This window comes from Sceloporus occidentalis, unplaced genomic scaffold, assembly GCF_023333645.1.
Source record: "Sceloporus occidentalis isolate IW3139 unplaced genomic scaffold, rSceOcc1.0.p SCAF_35, whole genome shotgun sequence".
Classification (NCBI taxonomy): Eukaryota; Metazoa; Chordata; class Lepidosauria; order Squamata; family Phrynosomatidae; genus Sceloporus; species Sceloporus occidentalis.
In genome coordinates this window covers 7,672,181-7,697,052 of record NW_028317015.1, presented here as the reverse complement: position 1 = coordinate 7,697,052, position 24,872 = coordinate 7,672,181, and the positions used below count along the sequence as shown (strand labels likewise).

Sequence of the window (24,872 nt, the reverse complement as noted above, 5' to 3'; positions counted from 1 at the left end):
CTTTTTAACTGGACCATTGAGCTGTGGAACTGAGGATGTTCAGGCTCTCTGTTAAGTGACAATTGTATTACTTATAAACTTACAAACTTATAGTGTGTAACCACTTTGTGATATATGTTCAGGCAGTATGTGTAACAACTCTGTTTTGTACTTCCCTTGGAATGCAATCTTGTATTATGTATTCTTACATTTGATGTGTGTTATGTTGCCAAAACAATCATATTACAAACCTATTTATTACAGTTTAAGGAGAATGAAAAACGATTCTAAATTCGGGCTCACTGCTGTGCCCTGGTTCCTTTGTACACATCTTCTCAATGTGTGACTGATGAGCCTCGGGATTTGTAACAAGCGCATTCTCTTGATACGGCACCTGATCTTAACACCCACTTGGGAGAGCTTCGCTTTCGTCTACTACACCCGCGCTTTATTCTTCCCAACAAAGGAATTTTCTTTTTGTTTACCCATTTTGTGATGATATATATATTTCATTTACCCTGTGAAACCCCTCTTAATTCTGTACTTAAACTTACCGGTATATTGACTGTTACATAGTGCGCATACAAATTATTCTCTTGTAATATAAAATTGGTAAGCAGTGCATTGTGTACTATGATTTATCTGGATGTATGTGTAAATGAGCCTCATAAGGGAACCTTACATTGATGTGTGAATTGCAAACCTTCTTTAATATTCGTCACTGATATTCCTAAGGGATTTTTAACTTTTATACTCTCCATTAAGGTCTTTATTGCCCCCCCCCCGCTATGTTTATTGCAAAGCTTCTGATATCCATCGTTACTATTTTGAGTGCCCTTATTATTTTATTTTACTTTGCTTGGTACATTTATACAAAAACACTGTTCCTCTACGTGCCCAACGTTTCTTCAGCCTATAACAAGGATGGTGAGAACTTACTTGCCTGGCATTACCTTTGTATTGCATAATTCCTTCCCAGATCACCTGGTGGCTCACGGACGCATGGCAGAGAAGGAAGCCCGTAAGAAGTTTAAACAGATTATAGCCGCTGTCCATTTCTGCCACTGTAGGAACATCGTTCATAGAGATCTGAAGGCTGAGAACCTGCTGCTGGATGCAAACCTCAACATCAAGATTGCAGGTGAGGGACTGGGACTTGATAAGCTGATTAATAGGATCGGTCGTCTTACTGACTTAAACATTTGACCAACAGCAGAACCTGTTGTTATAGTTTACTGTAAGATGTGGGTTAAGGATGGAATTTACTTGTGTGGGATGGAATCTACACAGTGATTTTAAATCTTTTTGTCAATGTACAAGGTTCTTCTAAATATATGTATTGTTCAGACCCTTCATTCTAATCATCCGACTTTGTCGTACAAACAATCAGTGTCTAGAGCAGACCTGGGCAAAGCACGGCCCGCGGGCCACATCCGGCCCGCTGAATAGCTCGGACCGGCCCGCAAAGAGTGTCCTGGTGACTCACCAATGAGTCCGGTGTCCCCCCCCGCCCCGGTCACTTACCTTAAACTCCTGTGTTGGAAGCGTTTGTCTCGGGTGCCGGCGCTTTACGCTGGGCGCCGGCATATGACGTCAGACGCCGGCGATCAGCAGTGAAGCGCCGGCACCCGAGACAAACGCCTCACGCTTCCAACACAGGAGTTTAAGGTAAGTGACCGGGGCGGGGGGGGAGATCCTGAGAAGGGGGGGTTAGGGAGTTAGAGGGGAGATACTGAGAAGGGGGGTTAGGGAGGGAGGTCTTACTGTGTGTGTGTGTCTTACTGTGTTTGTGTGTGTGTGTCTTACTGTGTGTGTGTGTATCTTACTGTGTCTGTGTGTGTCTCACTGTGTCTGTGTGTGTCTTACTGTGTCTGTGTGTGTCTTACTGTGTCTGTGTGTGTCTTACTGTGTCTGTGTGTGTCTTACTGTGTCTGTGTGTGTCTCACTGTGTCTGTGTGTGTCTCACTGTGTCTGTGTGTGTCTTACTGTGTCTGTGTGTGTCTCACTGTGTCTGTGTGTGTCTCACTGTGTCTGTGTGTATCTTACTGTGTCTGTGTGTGTCTCACTGTGTCTGTGTGTGTCTCACTGTGTCTGTGTGTGTCTCACTGTGTCTGTGTGTCTTACTGTGTCTGTGTGTGTCTTACTGTGTCTGTGTGTGTCTTACTGTGTCTGTGTGTGTCTTACTGTGTCTGTGTGTGTCTTACTGCGTGTGTCTTACTGTGTTCATAGCTTATTCAGTTATTGTAATAAATATTTTAGCCCATTTTTTAGCTCAAAATATTTTTTCCTTTTTTTTCTCCTCTAAAATCTAGGTGCGTCTTATCAGCAGGTGCGTCTTATAGAGCGAAAAATACGGTATGCACTCCGAAGCCTTGTTCATTTTGTTCACTTCTGTGCTGTGCTAATAGTTATTCAGGCCTTACTTATTCAAGCACCTCTACCAATGACGTAGGCTTGAATAACTTTATTAAACAGCACATAAGTTAACAAAATGGACAAGGCTTCGGAGTTTGTAGTTTGTAGAGGTCTGGCCCTCTAAAACCATTCCAATTTCTCATGTGGCCCCATGGGAAAATTAATTGCCCACCCCTGGTCTAGAGTAAAGTGGATGTAATCAAGTGTTTGTAAAGACAGCTCTGTCTTTGTTGCAGTTTGTTATAGGTAACCTTTTCCAATTATTTTTGTTGCTCCCCATGGTTTTCTACACACTGATGGGCCTGCCCAACATGTTAAATAATTAAGCAGACCTCCTTAGCACACGTTTTGTTTGCATTACCTGGTCTTCTTTGTTTGATTTCATTCTTTCATTTTCCAGTGTGAAAGAAGTTGGTCCTTTTAAAAAGTGCAGGCTTTGTTGTTGAGTTTTCACAAGATGGATAGGAAGAGAGACCACTTTTATTTTTTGAAAATAGCAACATTTATAGGTATTCGGCAAAAGCACCTAATGGGTTTTGATATTTTTTCAGGCATTTTGCTTTAAGAAAACAGTCACAGTATTGCAGGAAAGTGTGGTGTATAGTTGCGTATCTGGTATAGTTGCGTATCTGGTATTTTGTATATTGTATGATAGGGGTACCACCTCGTGCTTTCAATCCACAGTATTCTGTACAAACAGGATCAAAAGTTAGAGTAGGCAGTTTTTGTCTAAAGGTCGATTAGACTGTGTAAGGTTCTCATTGAAGTACAGTGGAAGAGCTGATATAGCATTTTATTGGTATGATGGGAGACATCATGAATGCACACATTTGGCTGCATTGTTTTCCCTTTTTTTCTGTGATTTTTGCGTCCAGTTTGTTCTGCTGCCCTTGATCGCCTGTCACTTTGTTCACCGCTTCCTTGCACGGTCTTGTGTCTCGGAAGGTGGGGGATGATGACATCCCAACAGGAAGGGGCATGAGCCGTATGGGTGGAAGCCTTTAACCTACAGCTCTGTTTTCTTGATATCGGAATAGCTAAACCCGCAAATGACTTACGGGAACAGAAGAGAACTTGGCCGCAGAATCTGAAGGCCTTTTTCCAGTTATTCATTTGATCTGTCCCCCGCGCTGAAGGGAGATTCCTTACCCTCGTTCGGATGGGCAATGCAATATTACCGGATTAGAGAGAGTTACAATAGGATACTTTTGACAAAAGCACAGGGTATTGTTAGAGATTGATGTGTGAAGGTTTAAATTGTCTTCTCCATAGAAAGAAGTGTGTATCAGGAAGATAAAATACACAGGCAAGATTTGGTCTGAAGTTTTGAACTTCGATCAGGGCATGAGCTCAAAAGTAAAAGTATAAATAATTTGAACCATAATTGATAATTGAACAGATTATCGTGCTTTAGAGCTATAAAAAATACCCACGTCTATATTATAATTGATAAAATGGAGTTTATTTAGTGAAGAAGAAGTTTATAGGAGATTTGCAGTTTCATTGTGAAGAGTCAGCCCTGTAGCGCAAGTTTCTCCTGGCCCTGCGTAACGCATAGTTTGGCCAGTGAAGTGAATTTTGAGACGTCTCACATTATACAGGGAAGACCAAGCTCCTATTGCAGGAGAAGCTCTCTTGGGTTGGTCCTTTATAATACATAGTACTATAAAAGATAGTTTACTGCCCTTTAGATGAATGTGTATTTAAGTCCTCTGTGGGTATTTAATTTTTAAAATATAAAAAATAAAGCACTTACCTGAGGAAAAAAGCATAAGCTTCACCTGCCTTCCTCCATGGTCCAACGATGCTTCAAGCAGCCAGTGCCTTACACAAATGCACAGAGCATCTGAATAGACCCCAGCCCATAGCATCCACTGAGCCAGCTCTGGGGCTGACTGGCAGTAAGGGTATCTCGAGCACATCACCTGAACAGGGCAGGCAAAGGGGCAAATCTAGATGAGGGAATCTACCCATGTGTTTTGCAAATGTTACATGTTCATTAAAGCACGGATGATGGCTGGAGTGTCCCTATATGGCCAGCTCTCCTGCAAACTGTACGGTCTATCTGGCAACTATCATCAAGCAGGAATAACTTATACTATTTATTTTCCCAAATGTGTTGTTGGCACTTCCTTTATGATGCAGCAGTATCTACTTTAATGTATATTTTTGGAGTGTTTTGATCCATTATTTTCTCCCCCAGATTTTGGGTTCAGTAACCGTTTCACTCCTGGGCAGCTATTAAAGACTTGGTGTGGGAGTCCTCCATATGCCGCCCCTGAGTTGTTTGAAGGGAAGGAGTATGATGGACCCAAAGTTGACATATGGGTAGGTGATAAGTGCAGGCTAATGAGCTTCCTATACATTCACTTGTAGAGATACTGTAGTCATGATGGCAATGGCCATGCCTTTTTAGCACAGTTATGATCCTGTAGATCCCTTTTAAGCTACATCATGTCTTAAGCTGCTTTTTCTCTGGGCAGAGTCTTGGAGTCGTTCTATATGTCCTGGTCTGCGGTGCTCTTCCTTTTGATGGAAGCACTTTACAGAACCTGCGGGCCCGGGTCCTGAGTGGAAAGTTTCGTATCCCTTTCTTCATGTCCACAGGTAAGAGTTTTATTTCCCTAACACTAACTTCTAATTCTAAAAACCTTAAATATTTTAGTAATAAAGATGAGGGTCCAGGTTAGAGTTGTTATTTTATTGAGAATGTGCAGCATATACAGGGTAACCCTCTAGCGTAAGTTTGCATGGAGATGTTAAATATGCTCTCTTTGTTAACCTTTTTAAACATTTTGCAGTGCTGGTATCTTTTATAGCTTTATATTACTTTATAGGAGCAATGTTTATCGTGTTTGAGTCGTACAGTGTCCTCCACTAATATTGTCATCCTCGGTAAATATGAGCAAAGAAGGCTGTGAAAAATAATACACAAAAACACATTTAACCCCTTAAGGACAATAGGGGTTCTTACTCGTAGTATATTGTGGGACAATGGCTCTTTTAACATTTTTCAGTGTTGCTGTTTAGCTGTGATTTTCTTCTTTTTCATGTCATGCTCCCACACATATTATATATTGTTTTTTTCAGGACAACAGGGCTTTCTTTAGATACCATTAATTTTATCGTATCATCTAATTTACTATATAAAATATGGGTATTTTTTGTTAAAATGTTTTTGTTTTTTTTGCTTTTTTCTGCACGTTATGGTGCAATAAGTACAGGTAGCGTTTTGCTATTTCAAAACCTTTTTTTCCAGATCTGGTAATTCTTCCCCCCATGTGCCATTTCAGGTATCTTTGAAGCCGGCCAATGCAATTTACCCCATCAAATCATATATTTTTAAAAACTAGACACCCCAAGGTATTTGAAATGCTGGTATTTTAACCCTTTCCATGCACTAATTTTACCACCAGCCTTTGTGAAACTTTATGGTAGTAAATTTTTTTTGTATATTTTTCATACACGTTGTACTTCAGGTATGAATTTACCGCTCCTGGTATATGTCCGTGTCAAACAACATCCCAATATGTGTTCAGTAACATCTCCTGAGCACAGTGATACCCCACATGCATGGGTTTGTAGGGTTATTTGGGAGGTAAAAGGCCACCTTTGTGAGGTGTGTATTTTTATGCCATTTAGACATCTGATCCTACTGCCCCCATATTTGGGACATCTTTGAACCTGGCCAATTCAATTTACCCCATCAACTCATGCATTTATTAATATGAGACACCCTATGGGCATTTGTCATGCCAATATTTTAACTCTTTCCATGCTGGAATTTTTGTAAAGATAAAGAATTTTAGGACTTGCTTATTAAAAACTTTTTTTTTTTTTTGGTGACAGTGGGGCTTTTTACATGTTACCATATTCCATATTTTTTTTTTTATTATTTTTTTTAATTTTTTATTTTTTTTTTACTAATCACTCTGATTAGTGAGCTGGGCTCCATTGACCTTGCATGGTCTGGATAGACCCTCTGTGAACTCAGATCTATTGTTAATGCCATCCTGTGAATGACGGCAACGTCATTTACAGGATGGCACTTGTGCTCGCTCTTCGGCGCAATCACAAGGCAATCGGGGTAGTGTTACTGACATGCCTCGATATCGAGGCATGTCAGCAACACAGTTTATGCTTAGGAAGCGATTCCTATCGCTTCCTAAGCTGTTTTAGCCGGGCGCCGCCGCGATCTTTGATCATCGGTGCGGCGGCCCTCCCCAGATCCACGGTCAGCCTCACTTGTGAGGATGCTGCAAAGCCGCCGGCGATGCAGCTATTTAACGGCAGCTCGTACATGTACGGGCATTGTCGTTAACACGTTGCACGGCAACCCCGTACATGTACGTGGATTGTCGTTAAGGGGTTAAAAAAAGTTAATCTTTGTGGCACAATTATTGGCACCCTTTTAGTCAATACTTTGTGCTACCTCCCCTTGCCAAGGTAACAGCTCTGAGTCTTCTTCTATAATGTCTGATAAGGTTGGTGAAAACATGACAAGGGGTCTGAGACCAGCCCTCCATACAGAATCTCCCCAGATCCGTCAAATTTAGAGTTTGACGCTGGTGGGCTCTTCACTTCACCCCACAGGTTTTCTAAGGGGTTCAAGTCAGGGGATTGGGATGGCCATGGTAGGACCTTGCTTTTATGGTCAGTAAACCATTTTTGTGTTGATTTAGATGTATGTTTTAGATCATTGTCCTGCTGGAAGATCCAGCCATAACCCTTTCTAAGCTTATTGGCAGAGACAGTCAGGTGTTCATTTAACATCTGTTGTTATTTGGTCCATGATGCCAAGTATCCTAACAAAATGTCCAGATCCACTGGCAGAAAAATAGCCCACAAACAGTCACCACCATTTATATTTTCCATATGGCTACTTCTTTGTGTGAGCCAAACCCAACTCTGGTGTTCATTGCCAAAAAGCTCTATTGTGGATTCATCTTACCATAGAACGCTATCCCATTTGAAGTTCCAATAGTGTCCTGAAGATGGTCGAGTGCATTTTTTTTTTCCTGAAACCCTTCCAAACAACTTGGTGGTAATGTAGGTGACGTTGGATTGTGGTTTTGGAGACTTTCTGACCCCAAGACGCAACTAACTTCTGTAATTCTTTGGCTGTGATCCTTGAAGATTTTTTGGCCACTTGAACCATCCTGTTCACAGTACGTTGAGACAATATAGACATGTGTTCATAAGGCATTTCTGGAGGCAGAGTGGCATATAAGGGGTTTTAAGGCATTTCTGGATGCAGAGTGGCATATAGGGGTTAACAGGCATATCATGGGGCAGAGTGGCATATAGGAGGGTATAAGGCATTTTTTGGGGCAGAGTGGCAAGCCTGGGGGCATATGAGCATAACTGGGGAGTAGCAAATAAAAACAAAAAAATATATATTTTTCTCAATCGTAGCTGTTATTAAATATGGGGGAAAAAATAGTTTACATGAATTAATACTTACTAGTAAAACTTTTTTCCTATAGGGTCATCTTATATTTGGGCTTTTTCTTTTTTCCTAAATTAATATTCAGATTAGGGGGGTCGTCTTATAATCGGGTTGTCTTATAATCAAGAAAATACGGTAATTAAAATATATTTTTCTCGTATGATTTCATAGGGGTGCCAATAATTGTGCCACACGTTTTTTATTATTTCTTTTGTTGTTGAATAAACCTGTTGTATTTGCATATCCTTGAGAGCAGAGTATTTTTGTAGATTTTTTTGAAGAAAAGATGAAAAAAGGTTAAACAACACAAACAATTTTTTTCAGCCTTCTTTGCTCTTTAACAAGGGTGCCAATATTAGTGGAGGACACATTTGGGATGTGTTAAAGAAGAAAGTGCTTTGGTAATGATTGAGGTGACAGTATCCCCTATACCTTTAGCAGCCAAGTAGAGACATACCACCCAGGCTTTGTATGTGACCCTTGTTGACCTCTGACCCTCAGAATGTGAGCACCTGATCCGACACATGCTGGTTTTAGAACCTAGCAAACGTCTTTCAATGGAGCAGATCTGCAAACACAAGTGGATGTGTACAGGTGAACAGGATCTTGAATTTGAAAGGGTGAGTCTGATACCCTTCCCTTTCTCTATTTCATACCCATAACCATGTACTCCTGCAACCTTTGTAACTTCATTTCCCAGCATTTTTGTCACTTTTTTTACTCGGTTCTCCATCTAACCATTCACTGTTAGTTTTCATCAACACCTGTGTCTCGTTTGCATACCCATGTATTCCTTTCCATACTATCTTACTTCACATAAACCTCAGTCATGGTGCCGTTATGTTTTGATTCATTGTTCTTACCTTTTGTATTTTCTATTCCTTTTGTTCCACAAACATTTCCCCTTGTAATTCTCTGGTAATCTTTCTTTAGTTAATTGCGGAGTGCCAGCATGTAAAACTTGAAAGACAAAGAGAACCCTTGAATGAGCAAGTCCTGCTTACAATGGCAGATATGGGTTTGGACAAAGAACGTACTCTGCAGGTGAGTACTGAAATTGCATTCAGTTTCCTTGTTCCCAGTCTTTACTTCACCTGTCAGGGGTCATAACATTATGGCTGATCGGTGCATTTTGTCCTCAAAGTTAGAAGCAGGAAAAATGGGCAAGTATAAGGATCTGAGTGACTTTGACAAGGGCCAAATTGTGATGGCTAGACAGCTTGGTCAGAGCATCTCCAAAACCACAGCTCTTGTGGGATTTTTCCGGTCTGCAGTGGACAGTACCTATCAAAAGTGGTCCAAGGAAGGAAAATCGGTGAACTGGCGACAGGGTCATGGGCGGCCAAGGCTCATTGATGCACATGGGCACATGCACAGACCAGTCAGGGTGACCTTGCTGACCCCTGTCAAAAGTGCCTACAATGGGCATGTGAGCTTATGAACTGGACCCCGGATCAATGGAAGAACTTTGTGAACATTTTAGGCAGGTGTGAAAAAATGCTCTTAAGTAAGAATGCTTTCAATAATAGACATGGTAATGGATTATTTTTTTTATCATTTAAAGTGAGTGAACAGAAGAAAAAAATCTAAATCAGATCAATATTTGGTGTGACCACCCTTTGGCTTCAAATATCAGTTCTTTTAAGGTTAATGTCAAAAGTGGTACACCATGTCAAATCTGAGCACAGCAGCAAGAAACAAAGCGGTAATACTGCATCAGTAAGGCAGACGGGGGTTTCCAGATGTTCTGTCCAAGCTCTTTTAAAGAAGCACAAGGAAACTTCAGTGGTTGGCCATAGACACGTATTGTAGCAGATGAAAGACACATCATGCTTAATTCCGTTAATTAAGTTCCATCAACTGGGCATTGGAAGAAAACAGTGGAACCCTGGTGCACCCATGTACTGTCCATCTACTATGCGGAGAAGTCTGGTCAGAAGTTGTCTTCATGGAAACCACTCTTCACAAGAGCTGCAGAAAAATGGCAGCAGATGCTCTGGGCTGCATTTCTGCAAACGGAGTCGGAGGTTTGATCCCAATGAATTGTCTCCTCGATGCTGTGAAGTACAGGTAGATAGTTATCCACCGTGCAATATCAGAGAGGCATCTGATTGCCTCTCTGAGGGGCGTCGAGCGGTTGCTGAGAACTTCACGAGCAACCGCTCGGTGCCCCTGCCCGGGACTTGGATTAAAGCATCGTTTTTAACTTTATTTAACATGAATGATATTAAATAAAGTTTAAAAAAAACCAAAAAAACCCGATGTTTTAATTTAAGTCCCGGGCAGGCGCCCCAGCTACCATGGCGCCCTGTGCGCACACCCCTAAGGCCGGCCTTGGAACCGAATCACGAGCACGGAATAAAATATTTAAATACTGCGGTCTTCAAGGGAAGACGCAGTACGTGAACACCGGTACGGAAGGGGTTAAGAAATATATTCAGCATAAAGAGGAACAATGAGTCTGCAATGCTCTGATCTTATCAGATCTGTCTGTGATTGAATGAAGAGGGAGAGAAGTAAATGAGGCTGCCTACGTCCACAGAAGTACTGTGATTGTTCCAAACATCTTGTAGAACTAATCTACCTGCCGAGTTCCTTAAATTATGTTCAAGTGTACCTAGAAGAATTGATGCTGTTTTAAAGGCAAAAGGTGGTCACACCAAAAATTGATTTGATTTAGATTTTTCATCTCTTCATTCTGGTTTTTGTTAAATGATAAAAAATAAACTATTCACATCTATTATTGAAAGCATTGTTGCTTTATAAGATTTTTTCGCAACTACCTAAAACATTTGCACAGGACATTACATCTCCATCATTATGTATGTTTTTTGTTTTTTTCTTTCTTACATCAGACTTTTGTGATGTGGTATTGATGATAGTTTACTCCGTACCCTTTCTCCCGTTCTTATCCTTGCGCTCTCAACCCTTGTATTCAGTCGCTAAGGACAGATGCGTACGATCACTACAGTGCTATCTACAGTTTACTTTGCGACCGTTTGAAACGCCATAAGACACTTCGCCTCCCAACACCTCCTAGTGTCCCTCGCCAAGTGGCCTACCCAGTTCCTCCCATCCAGGTGAGCTTTGAGTCTTTACAACTCGCCTCTTTACTTGTACTAAGATCCCAAAATCTATATCAAAACCTTTATTTAATCTGCTCTTATTGGGCCTTTTGTCTAATGTAGAGACCATGCATCTCTGTTCCCCCTACAGGCGGATGGCAGTGCAGTCGGCATGAATGTTCCCCAGGTTCAGCTCATCAACCCTGAGAACCAGATTGTTGAGGTGAGGGTTGTGATGCACTGTGTGTTAGACAATTCTCTCCCCAGTAGCAATGCTTTGCATGTAAAGTAGCACTGAACAACTTTGTGGATATTGATTTGCGGTTTGATTTTTAGACTGTTGCCATTTAAAAGTAAGTGATAAAACAGGCGCTTCAAACTGATGCTCACCTTATCTCACTGGGCCATGTGTTCTTTTGAGATGACAAATCTTAGAGGCTGTTTGCCTTCTGTTAATGGTGTTTGTATCTAGCATTGTGCGATCAAGTTTACCTTTAGAATAATGAATGCTTAGTCAACCAGGTCACTGTTCTCAAGTATTTTCTTGTGACCCAAGGCAGTAGTATCACATACATTTATGAACCTATTTGTAAGTGGCCTATAATAAAATGGGGGCTGAAACCCATTTGGGAGATGGTAGTTAACCCGTGAAATCCTATCCCTATTTATATTTTATTACCCCAAACTATTCTTTATATAAGCAATTTCAGTTTATTGAAATATAAGAAATATACATTGCAAATCAAACTAAACTGCAAGGAGTATCTCGGGACTTAATGGATCTCTGTGGTTTGGTTTCACAAACTTTATTGTAGCGAAGATGGTTTCTTTCAGTTCCCTCACTCTTCAGGTCCCTCGCACAATTATGTGCTGCACACCAGGAAGTGACATCAGAGACCTGGCATGACACAGTAATAGGCATTTTCCATCCCAGTGCTGGGTCACAATGACAATTTTGGTAGTACCTGGAACTAGGTCGTCAGACAGTTTGTGGCTTGAGTATAGAGGACTAGTAACAGCGTAAAAGTGTCAAAATGTATTTTGTGTGCAGTAAAATTATACTGTATAAAACCTAATTCAATTAGATCCGTACACTTGCTTTCATTAACCCATCTTATTTTACTATGCTTTTCTGTGTTGGCTTGCAGACGAACGGTACAATGAATCTTGACAGTGATGAAGGCGAAGAACCGTCACCGGAGGCTCTGGCCCGGTATCTCTCCATGAGGAGGCACACAGTGGGAGTTCCAGACACACAGTGAGTTACCCTTTGAAAAACAAAATGCATGCCATTTTCAAGCATTTTCAGTTGAAGTACAAGACTGGTCTGAAGTCTGATTATTCATACGTGTGAATGCACTGGTGACGCTGTACTTAATGTATTTTCCAGTACTGAGGGTGGGACGGAAGATTTACAGAAGATGATTCCTGGGTTCCCAAGGGTCATGCCACAGACTCCATTCCCCCCAGTGGCACAGAATGCCAATGTCCTCCACAATCTATTGCCCATGCAGAACATGCAACCAAGTGGCCACCTGGAGTACAAGGTACGCATACGTTATTTCTGATTTAAAATTGCTCAGGCACAGTCTTAGAATTTGATGGCCGATAACAACCTTTTTTTTTTTTACCCACGATGTAAAGACTGGGACCTTAATCAGTCCTTGGTCTTGTGTTAGATTCAAGATGGCTTAATGCCATCCCGTGCATGTTTCCCTCTCTGTATTGGCCTCTACCACTTGTGACGGAAGGCTGACCCCTTTGTCTTCCTTATTTCTGTCTTTCTAGGCCAGGTGAGAATCTCTCAGCTAACTCTTAAAGAAATAAGATCCCAGTATATTATTCAGCTGTTTAAAGTGTCTGGTGTTCATTCCATAGCACAATGAGCTGTCATAACCACTCTATCGAAATGTGGTTTCCAGAGGTGATGCAAGAAGATGATTTTTGGATAGGGAAGTTTTCCTTGAGATTGGCAAACATATTTTAGGAGAACACAAGTAAAGGAATATTTGCATGTTGCTAGACCTGTAGACAGTAGTCCATTAGTAGGTTGAAAGTTAGTAACTTACCCATGGTGGTATATTGTATATCGTATAGTTGGTGGATACCTGGTTTTATTTTCAAGTTCGCTACTGGCTTACAGATCCCGTTGCTTTTATAACTTCTAACAATCTGAGGAAGTCTTTATCCCTCACACATTCCTTTCACACCCTTCTAGGTTCCAATGCCAGTGACAGAGTAACTTTTTCAGTGTCTATTTTGTTCCTTTGACTAATTGTAAATTATAATTATTGCATTACGTTGGTTAAAGAAACGTGAGTTCTCAGGTCAGACATGGTTAGGTCAACCATATTCTTGAAGCATTAACTGTAAACAAAATTGGTTTTATGAACAAGCATTTATAAAACACGTGGCATCAATTGCTTGCTTTGTTGTCTTATTACCCTTTTCAGCTAGTTTTATGGAGTTTGGAAAACGTTTTGTGACCCCACTCTGTGGTCATATGAAATGAAACCACCCTACGGATGTGCAACTTTAGCAGAATGATGTAAAATATACAGTTAACCAAGTTTTTCTTCTCCATTGCCTATGATAATACCCCTCCAGTAACAATGAATAAAACTATTAAAACCAAGCCATTTTCTTACTATAACCGGCTTCGCCATTTCTCATTTAGTTGGATGCGCAAAAGCAAACTTAATTTGCCGATGGTGGTCTTTATGTTTTTTTCCTCCTTTAGTTTTGTTTATTTTCTTGCAGTCGCTCTTTCGTGCTCTTCCGTTTTTTGTGCTGTCTCTCTCTCTTGCCCTCATCCTCCCGGTCTCTCTCTCGCTCGTCCTCATCCTCCCGGTCTCTCTCTCTCTCTTGCCCTCATCCTCCCGGTCTCTCAATTCCCATAAAAGTTTTTCGTTCTGAGCTACACATTTGGAGAGTGAAAATGCCCTAAGCTTTTGACCCCAACCTTTCTCCCATCCCCAGGAGCAGTCCCTTTTACAACCCCCTACCCTGCAGCTCTTGAATGGCATGGGCCCTCTCGGCCGCCGTGCGTCAGATGGAGGAGCCAACATTCAGTTACACGCACAGCAGCTTTTGAAAAGACCTCGTGGACCATCTCCTCTGGTTACCATGACAACTGTGAGTGTCTGCTGTCATCACTGTCTACTTACATATGTTTAACTGTGTTCTGTGTAACCGTTTAGAATAATTTCCCCACCGTCTGACTGAAAAAAATTACAATGGAACGTAAATTTTAATTGTCTAATTTATAAATAAATGTAAACATTAAGTTACCGATCATTTATACTTACGCTGTCACCTATCACTTTATTGAGTCAGTGATATTACCAGCATAATGAGTCATGTTTTTGACATTTTGGAACATAACCAAATGCAGAAAAATAATATGCATTGTTTCCAGTCCTGTGCAAATCCCATAGGGCTGCGCGGGATATGTAACTGGTGTAGTCTGCTTTACGCCGGCGGTATAGTAGATGTGCTCTGTTGAGTGCAGCTTTCCCCCCCCCCACAATTCAAACCCAAAGGCAAAATATCTGATGTGATCATTAAGGAACTCTAACACTGAGACTACAGATATCGAAATCAATGGCAGTTCCACCTGGATATGTGTGCTGGGCTGCTGCCGCTCACACGCATACATGTCGAGCTGACACGCATCAGTGCAAACAGACTGCGCGGGAGGAACATGGGACAGAAGTCGTATGTTGTAATTTCATTAAAAGAACCCCATGCAGTAAAATGAATTAGGAGCCATGGAAAGTGGTCTCCATCGTGCACAGAGTAGGACTTGGAGTGTATGTTAAAGCTCTTTAGTATCAGACGGTTTTCTTTGACATCAAGTGCAATACTGCCACAGGCCCCTGAGAAAGCACTTGTGCTGGGTTATGCTACTACAATGTCTTTCATATCATTCAGTGTGATTTTCTATCATTTGCCTGCTGCTTATACACACGCAATTAGATCACAAAACAATTACATCTCCTCATTAGGCTGTACCTGCAGTTACCCCGGTAGACGAGGAGAGTTCAGACGGAGAGCCTGATCAGGAGGCGGTGCAGCGGTAAGTGCCCGCGTCCCTGTCTTTACACGTGATGTGATTGATTGATATCAAATGTGGTTGGATTTTGTTTACAATGTCTAAGATGTTAGGGCAAGTTAAGATCCTGAGAACAGGTTTTGTTGGGAGGTGAGGTTTTCAGCACTTCCTTCTCTGATAAATGGTAATTTTGGTTAAATCATATGATAATGTTTGGACCATGGGCAGTTGACTATAGTTTGCCCTGTGGTGAACACATCCCTATATACAGCACAGATGCCTGTAAACTCTGGCTTATGTTAAACATAGAAATTCCCTTACACATACTTCATATAGAGTGCAATTCCTTTATTCACCACACGGTGGCTCCATAGTATATAAAGTGGAGTTGAGCTGTTGCGGTACAACGTTTAACTACAATCCTTGAGTCACTCGGTCTCGGCTAGGAATGGTGTTTTGGTAGGGAAGACATTTTTGCATTCGGCTGCAGCTTATTATGGAAAACTTAAGACTGAATTGAAAAATATCCTCAAAATGTTTTTAAAAAAGTTATTCAAAAATAGTCTGAATACAATTACACTACTTAAAGCGCAAGCACCCTTGATACAAAGAAACAATCCAATTTTTAGTGGGAAAGAGCATCACAATTAGATGTTTATGTAGTTTCCACATTACAGCATGGCATTTCTGCAATAAATGCTTAATAGTCCTACAGCACTACGGAATATGCTGATGCTATATATAACCATTAATACAAATTTCCATCCATGTGCTGGGCATCCAGAGCTTTTTCACTGTACACATGTATTCACTAACCACGGTCCATTGAAGAATTGTAAACCAGAAAATGCTACATAGAGCCTAAAAACATGGGAACGTGGTGCAGCATATGATTGGAAAATTATAATTTTCAGGGTAGTCACGAAAAAGTGCTTAAAGTGCTGAGTCAGTCCTCCCTGTGGAGTAAACTCTCAGGGATCTTACGGAACCTTAAAACAGTGCGAAGGGATCTTGCAACTCACTTCCAGAGAAAGGGTTATTCTTGGCAATGCATGAGAAGTAGCAGAAGCCATACGATGCTTGGCAGATGGTGGTGGTGGTGGCCTTTCTTGTGTTATTTCCTTTAGTTTTGTTAATTTTCTCTGTGAATTTACAAAGTACTCCCGATCACAGTACGTTGAGTTGCTAAGTACCACTTCAATTAACCTTCAATTTAACAGATGTGGTAAATTATGATATGCACTTGACACCTACTGTCCTCTGCCACGGTCTACCTGTTGGGGACTTGGTGAGATGCAGTCCAGAAACAAATATAGGCACACATTAAACAAATAGGAATTCCTTCAAAGTATAACATTTTCCACACCTGGGTTAATTTGCAGGTATCTCACCAACCGTAGCAAGAGGCACACACTGGCAATGACATGTCCTTCTGCAGAAATTCCTACTGATCTCCAACGTCAACTGGGGCAGCAGCAATCATTTCGAAACAGGGCCTGGCCACCTCACCTAGCAGTTGACCAACACAGGTAAGCAGCCGTCAACGACATTGAGGTGTTCATTTATTTTTAATAAAGATTCTAGTTTGGAAAAAATGGCTGCTCGCAATAAGTCAGTACAATGCTCTACAGGTTGTCGGTTGCCATGGTGATAACACCAATTTTTAGACTTTTTATTTTGCACTTTGCCCACAATGTCTGCATTGCTGCTCGAATCAATCAGTCTTGAGACATCCGGTGCATATATTCAGGTATTTAACTCAGATGTTTAGTCATTTAGTGCTGTGACATTTATGTTTTTATTTTGCCGTCAAGAGAACAAAAAGTTCTATGTTTCTGGGAGTATCTGACAAAAAGTGCCCTGTGGACCTTTGGCCAAGAATTGCACACAGCGGTGTGTAAACTTTGTATGACAGCTACTGATTGCCACGTTGGAGCAAAAGCGGAAGGCACACACTGTTTTCTCAGAAAAACATCCTAGGATCTGTGCCAGTATGTCCTGTTTTTATTGAAAATGCGTAAGCCTACCCTTCCGTTATATAAAATGACTGATTTAAATCTCACTGGTCAGGTTCATCATAGGGTACTGTGTGCGAGTCTAAGGTTAAAGTACAAGTAACATCACAGTTAATCACTCTATTTTTATTTATTCTTAATAAATCCAACGAAAGGGAGAACAACCTTATTTGCAGATATGAGAGTGGAGTATAATGAGAATTATTTACTAAGGGCACCGTCTGCAGGAGGCTTGTGCTTCACTCTTCATTCTAATGGGTTCACAAAAGCAGGTTTCTTCAATGTAAAGCGAGCCCTTTGAAGAAATCTCGCTAATTTAACGATAGTATCCAACCCCGCACACTATCAATTCTCCCCTCAGACAGTGATAAAAATAAAAACACCTGACGCTGAGATCTTAAAGAAATATAGATCCTCAATAATTACGCCAATCCTTCTTGTGAGCACAACATAATTAAATGAACCGTACTTTGGGATGTTGGAAACGCATGTCTGCAGAAAGGGCTACCATCCTTCAGTCGGATATCCCAGGCATTGACAGGGCCCGCAAAGGGGTGACCGGGGAGGAAATTTAAAGTTTAAACAGGCAAAATTAGATATGACTTTATGTATAATGAAGTAAAGAATCAACTATTGCACTTTTCAATATTTCTTGTTTTATCCTTGCAAACAAATATGGACAGGAGGCGATTAGTGGCTAAAGACTGCTGACTAGCAAGATTGATATTATATTAACAGTCTTATCACAGGACAAACATGGTCAAAGTTACATCCTGAGAGGAACAGATAATTCTCCGTTGTCATGCAATTCCACATATTTAAAAGCTTCATTAGGTATCACCAGGTATTGATTACCTGGAAAATAACATGGATCCTTTAAAGAATTATTTACGGCCAAAGTGTGCTACAAGTGCCACTTATAATTAAAATGTGTCATTGCATCCTGGGTCATAATCGGGACGATGTTTATCACAGCTGATGATGGATTGGGCAGGACAATTAGTAATACTTTGCTCACTTGGACTTGTTATGACCTAGCTATAAGTAAAGCAGGCTGGGGGGACATGTGAAATATTTTGACCCTCGTGGTTTGGTTGAATGTGTCATGGTTTTGGATCTGTGGATTACCACTACCACTCGCCTACCTGCCATTCTCTTTTACTCTACTCCTGGCTTCTGCCTTTACTTTTCTCTTTAGTTTCATTTATCTTCTATGTCTATTTCCATCCATTCTTTCTGTTGATCAAAAGGCTGCAGCAGCATTTATATTTCTGCTTCTTTATTTCTTTTTATATTTCAGTATCAGATCCATGTATAAAGATTCAAATACTCTTCATCTTCCTGCTGAGAGGTTCTCCCCAGTGCGAAGATTTTCAGATGGAGCTGCCACAATTCAAGCTTTCAAAGCTCATCTGGAGAAGATGAGTAACCAGAACAGTAGCATCAAACAGCTGCAGCAGGTAATGCCTTAGACCCAATCCTGCAATCCCCATCATCTATGAAAGACTTAATGCCCCGACTCATTCCGAGGTCCATCTTCACCACACACATTCCTCAGAAGTTGAATTCATGAACAAGAACACATATCAGCTCCTAGTTTCCAGGACCTTCAGCCTTTAACATCTGCTACTCTTTAAAGGAGATACTCAACTCAAATGCATATGATCTCTCACTGGGGGTTTATGCTTATTGTGTAATCAGCTGTTAAGTGAAATTTAGTTTTGAAAGCAAAGTTTAGTACAGATAACACATGATATCTATGTGAAAACGTTAACAAACTATTTTCTCTCAAAACCACAACTTTGTGCAACGTTTTAAACTGGGCTGTGTTAATGGTCTTAGAACTTGAAAGCTACGTTGGTGGCTGCAGAAGCAGTTTGCTATAGTTACAAGTCAACTGTTGAGGTTGACTTTACCCTTGATCTCACAGGATAGATCCATCGCTAAACGCCATGCTTATTTTTCACACATCTGCCAGGGAACAGTGAAAAACATCAGCTGCTTATAAAAAGGTTATATATAAGTTTACATTTTTGTCACCAAGAGCCTTCATGAAGTAGTTCCAGGTAGGGTTGATGAACCGTGTCAAACATCACATAACAAACCATGTACCATGTAATTTGTGTAAATGGGTTGCGTTGAACTTTTTGCCTGTGTAGCATTATGAGCTAATCTTTACAGGAGTGTGAGCAGCTGCAGAAAATATATGGTGTACACATGGATGAAAGGACCCTGGAACATACACAGCAACAACACATAATGTACCAGCAGGAGCATCAGCAGCACTTCCTACAGCAACATATCCAGGTATAGCACCCCCACCAGCTCTGTTAAGCAGTATTTCTGTGGACTTTGGACTTCTCCCAGGTAGTTCTAGAACAATAATTGTTCTTGTCCAACAGATGCTTTTGGGTTGAGTTAACGTGCCTTTAGAACATTTAGGTGGCAGCCATGGTATGACATTTCATGGCTGTATGTATGTCACAAAAGTAAATGTTGCATAATTAAAGAAGCTATATATATATATATATATATATGTGTATATATATATGTGTGTATATATATATATATATATATATATATATGTACACACACATATATATTGTATGAATTTATAAATGAGTAGTTATCATTGCAGCGATCCAGAGTTTCTTTAGTTCCTTTATTCTTCTAAGTCTTTTACTAAGGTTGAGAAATGTCTGTCACTGGCGAGTCTTTTCTCACTTAAATACATCTAACTCATGGCATTGAACATACTTGGACTATGTATATGCATTTACAGATAATTATGCTTGGTTTTTCTCCCCTCCCTGCTTCAGGACTGTATCTGTTCCACACAGCCATCACCCCCTCTACAAACCTCAACCATGGCACCAGCCTGTGAAAATCAGCCAGCTCTGCTAACCCACCAGCTCCAAAGGTACTCCCTATCTGCTGTGCCTGCTTACATGAATGGTGGCCCCCACATAGGCAGAATGTGAAAGGGAGAGCACATTTAAATTAAGGAATAACAGAATGTGGCAGATGAGAAATAAATGGTTTGTTGCAGGTTTTTCTGGTACAAGCAAAAAGTAAGGCTGTTACTTCTATAGCATTATGTAGATAACTGAATAGGTGGTGGTGAACTATCAGATCAGTTTAATGTTTCAGCTGTCATTTACAGCCAGCTTGGCTGAGCCAAGTCTGCCAATACACATATGAGTAGAAAAACAACAAACTAGGGCTCTTTTTTTTTTTGGTGTAAAAGTGGTAAATTGAACACCCTTGGGTGAAACAGCCAAAGAAGAGTATTACCCAATAAGTTGATGGACATTTCATTTTTGAAGGTTACCTCTGAACTATACCAGTGAACATTTAGCATATCATATTTGGAACTAGACAGCTTTGCATTTCCATGAATGTTGTGTCATTGAATTTTGTTAAACTTTACGTTGTTGAACTCAGGTCACCCTGATGTACTAATGTAAATGAACATGTTTAATGATTATTTAATCCACTGCTACCACGATTTAGGTTGCGAATTCAGCCTTCCAGCCCTCCCCCTAATCCGGCCAGCAATCACCTTTTTAGGCAGCCAAATAGCAGTCCCCCACCGTCCTCGAGTGCCATGCTCCAAACCCATGGTATGTTAATGATTTATGCATCAGGCAACACCATTTTATTGAAACCTGTGTTTCTATACTTAAGATTTTTTTCTTTCACCAGGGGCCCAAACTTCCAGTCAGTATCAGACAATGCCACCTCACAGTGTCCTTTACCAGCCTCCTAGTAGTGGCTCCCCACCCCCAAACATGGCATTGCCGCGCATGAGCATCCAGCAGCAACAGAGTCCGCAGCAGTCTGCACAGCAAGTGACGATCCAAGTTCAGGAAGCATCGGATATGTCTGGAGCCTCCAGGGCCATGCCAATCAGTACTTGTGCCAACCATATACAGATGCAACAACGGGCAACGTTCATGGCCTCATTGGGCAGCTACAGCCACCGACCCTTGTCCAAGCAGCTGAGTGCAGACAGTGCTGAAGTTCACAGGTACAAGATGGTAGTATGAGAGATGATAAACTTGATGTATTGGAACACTGTTACCTAGTTGGTACAACAAAAATAGGCTTAGTATTTTTACTGGTGCCATTTGTGATGTACTGTCTACTCTTTTAGTGATTTAAATACCAGTGTGTATATGTATATGTGTGTGTGTGTGTATAATAATTATAAGTGTGTGTGTGTATATAATTTTTGCCTTAAAAAATGCTTTGGTGGTCTTTCACATTTCTACACACACACACACACACACACACACACGTATGTATATATATGTGTATGTATATGTGAAGCCATATATAAATTGTTGCCTCTGTGTAGAAAGGTAATAAAATATATAGCACATAGACACAAGTTTTACTTCACTTGTTACCTAAAGATGGTGCAGGGAAAGCAAGCTTAACGATACCATTTCCACAGGAAGCCTTTGGTGACAACTAAAAATCGCATTGTAGAATTTGCTTTACATCTGCTGGAAAAATCTTTTGGTGACAGGTTCACTTCTATGAAAAGCTGTAAACTTGGAAAATAGATGATGATAAATAGTTTAAAGGTGTTGTGTGACAAAACCCTAACTACACTTTCTGGTATCTAGGAAACAAATCTTTTTTTGATCTGTCAATTTATTATTACTTTGAAGGTTAATCATAAAAACACTTTCTGTTTCTATGGTAACAGCCTCAGAGCTGAAAAATGCAAAAGCAAAAAATGTGTCAGTAACGATTTATTTCTGGAAAAGTTTGTGTATTTGATAGGACTGAGAATGAGATTCTTTATCCTACATGTAATTACAAAGTGTTCGGTTCTGCTAAGCAGTATTCTGACAACGTACTACGTAAATATTTGTGGTATGGGTTTAGAAAGAAATGCAATGTATTAAGTTTGCTGTGATGTGCCGTGAAAGGTTTTTATGTCCTGATATGCATAGTTAGATATATGTACGCTTGTATTTTCAATGAACCTTGAGTGCAAAGAGGGTTGTGTTGCGTGTTCACTAATTCCAATTATAATTCTTACTGGTCTTTCAGTGTGAATGTGGGCCGCTTCTCCCCCTCCACAAACTATGACCAGACCCACCTGCACCCTCACGTGTTCACAGACCAGCCACGGCCCACCCCTGCAGGGTACAATACACCTGGTGGCACGGGGTACCCACAGGCAATGAAGGTTCCCCAGCTGGAGCAGTATCCTGGTTTCCCTGCAACCCCCCAACAGAACTACAACCCCTCAGCTCTACAACAGGCCTTGCTCTCCCCAACCCCTGGCACTTACACCAGGCATCACCAGCAGTTGCCTCACATGTTGCAGGGTCTCCTCTCCCCTCGCCACTCCCTGACTGGGCACGGAGATGTACGACGACCCCCTGTTGATTTCATGCAGCTCTTCAAACAGCACCAGCAACAGCAAGAAGAGCTGAATGAACTCTTAAACCAGCAGCTGAACCAGGGTGACGCTGGAAACCTTGCCTACCAGAGTTCACCTGAGCCCTGTCACCACCTCCTCCAGATTCGAGGGCAGGAATGTATGCACTCAGCTCCACAGTCAGCTAGATACCACCCCGCCATGGTGCAGTCGGAGAGCATGGAAGAGGATTGCTCTGGAGATGGACATGAGGAGGATGAGAGCGAGACTATCAGAACCTTGGGAAAACCGTGTCAGGAGAGCGGGCAAGGAGAGTCAGAATCTGTACTGACGATTAGGGAGCAGGACCTAGGGGCACAGCAGTACCACCCACAGACTTCTTACAGCCGGACCAGGTCTACCAGCAGAGGTAAGATGCCTATGGGAGGACAGTGCTTCATGATATTGGGGCCAGTCCTTCCTGCTGTTCTGTTGTTATTCTGAGAAAATGTAAGCCATGCAGGAAAGCTGATTGGTGGGTATAGGATATGAGTTCCTGTGCAGCTCTAGTTTGTAGTAAAGCACTAGCTAGGGTGCTTTTTTTAATATATATTTTTGCCTGTGAAGTAAAATAATATCTTAAACATTAATGTATCAAGATGCCCTTGCTAGAATGAATCATCTAGAATCTATTCATTCCCCCATCCCCCATTCTTTTTTCACATTATCTTCACGACTTGTTATCAGTCTGCCTCTTGGACTCTCATTAAGCAAAGCTACCATTTCATAGCCTTTGGACACAACGTTTATCAAGGTTCATAACCGCAGCCTTGCCGAACTATTGCTGTTTTAAGTCATAAAGGATTGTCTGCATATTTTTTCCAAAGCTGGCTTGTCTTTAAGCTGTGGTTTTTCCTCATTGTTTTCTAACTACAGAGAACTAAAGAACACTAAATTACTGACAACTTATCTAGTTTGTCCAGCAGAAGCCAGTCCTGTGACAAGCTGGTCTGTGTCTAGGGTGGTATAAGTTGAGTATGTGTAATGGAAACTAAAGAAGCTATTTTTGTTTTTACCCTACATTTCCAAGTCTTTTCTTTCTTTATTAAGAGCCTTCCGTGAACTGCATGGATAGGGTCTCTCCCACTCATGTCATGGAGGTTCCAGACCACAATGGAGTTCCCTACCCACCCCGGGAGCATGCACGTTCCAGGATGCTTCAGCGGCACCATACCATTCAGACTAGCGACGATGCCTACGTATGTTTGCACGTTATCAAGGAGTATTTCGGGATGTAACTGCAGACATCTGTATACATGTGGGATCAAAATTGCGCACACACACACACACACACACAGCATTTCATGTATCTGTACTGAGCACTGCTCTGCAAAGCACCACCATGGGTCGACATTTGCCTGGCAATCAGTGGGTCCACCCAGTACTGACACACATTGTTTCTCACAGGTACAGTTGGATAACTTGGCAGGAATGAGTCTGGTGGCGGGTAAAGCTCTCAGTTCTGCCCGCATGTCCGATGCAGTTGTGAGCCGCTCTTCGTTAATGGGGAGCCAGCAGCTTCAAGATGAAGAAAATGAAGGTGAGCATTCACATTTAAGGGCTTGTTGGTTCCCTTATCCTCCAAAAATATTATTTATATGTCACCCTTTTACTTTTTACTTATTTAGTCCTCATTACCTGTAGATTATTTCTTTCCATCTTTCTCTCTCCTCCCCCTCATCTCTTACTTATTTTCTTGCCTTTATACCTCCTGTTCTATTCAGCTTTGTGTGTGTGTGTGTGTATATATATATATATATATATATATATATAATGTCCTCTTGAATTCAACTCCCCCTTTTCTGTTTTCTTCTTGCTGTCTCAGTTCTCAAAACCTTTCTTCTGATCTTGCAGTGTGTATAAGAAATCCTGAAGAGACAGACCTGTCTGTAATGGGTGACGGCGGGCAGCATCTCCCTGCATCCTGTTACCCCTCCACCTTGCTTTTGGGATACAAGCACACAGACCTAAACTTCAGCATGGAGCAAGCCGGAGTGTGAGCAGAGGTATACTACTATAATATGCAGGGTTTCCTCGTGCCGCATCAAATGCCTTAATCTCCCCAAAAAAAATTGCACTAGTCAGAACATTCAGTAGTGTTCAGTCAATGTTCGATACCAATAATGCTATACCCTGTGTAATATGTCAATTAAAAGGGACACTTCAGCCAACCTATGTATTAGTATGCATATTATAGCTGAGTATCCCCTTTTATTGACTGTTTTCTCCCCTTTGCCAATGCATGGAGAGACTCCGCAGAATTCCCCATGCATTTGTCCCGTCGAATACATTGCTCGTTGCCACTGTGCAGCTTCAGCGTTTGGCATGGCGAGAATTCCAATGAGAGCCCTTGCGGAAATCAATGGAGTTTTCATGCCCACAGCTAATAAAAACTGTGAGAAAACTGGACCTCAGAGACAGCAGTGTGCTGGGGATGCTACTAAAAGTCATTTTT

At 41.3% G+C, this 24,872-nt stretch overlaps 1 protein-coding gene across 1 annotated transcript; it reads left to right on the top strand.

The window, feature by feature from the left end:
• The first annotated feature begins 981 nt into the window (after positions 1–981).
• LOC149298041 (serine/threonine-protein kinase SIK3-like) lies at positions 982–24,417 on the top strand. The gene is made up of 20 exons (XM_089487877.1): positions 982–1,120; positions 4,598–4,722; positions 4,878–5,001; positions 8,345–8,463; positions 8,777–8,887; positions 10,783–10,923; positions 11,060–11,131; positions 12,057–12,166; positions 12,299–12,455; positions 13,888–14,043; positions 14,916–14,986; positions 18,284–18,437; positions 19,159–19,284; positions 19,797–19,897; positions 20,491–20,600; positions 20,683–21,017; positions 22,199–22,787; positions 23,468–23,616; positions 23,825–23,957; positions 24,272–24,417. Exons 1-20 carry the CDS (start codon positions 982–984, stop codon positions 24,415–24,417), a joined length of 3,168 nt encoding a protein of 1,055 aa, XP_089344003.1.
• Positions 24,418–24,872: the final 455 nt, after the last annotated feature.

Coding starts and splice junctions, on each gene's coding strand:
- LOC149298041 (XM_089487877.1), top strand. CDS start 982: ATGGCAGAGAAGGAAGCCCGTAAGAAGTTTAAACAGATTATAGCCGCT. Junction 14,044..14,915: donor CTCTGGTTACCATGACAACT/GTGAGTGTCTGC, acceptor TCTCCTCATTAG/GCTGTACCTGCAGTTACCCC. Junction 18,438..19,158: donor GCATCAAACAGCTGCAGCAG/GTAATGCCTTAG, acceptor TAATCTTTACAG/GAGTGTGAGCAGCTGCAGAA.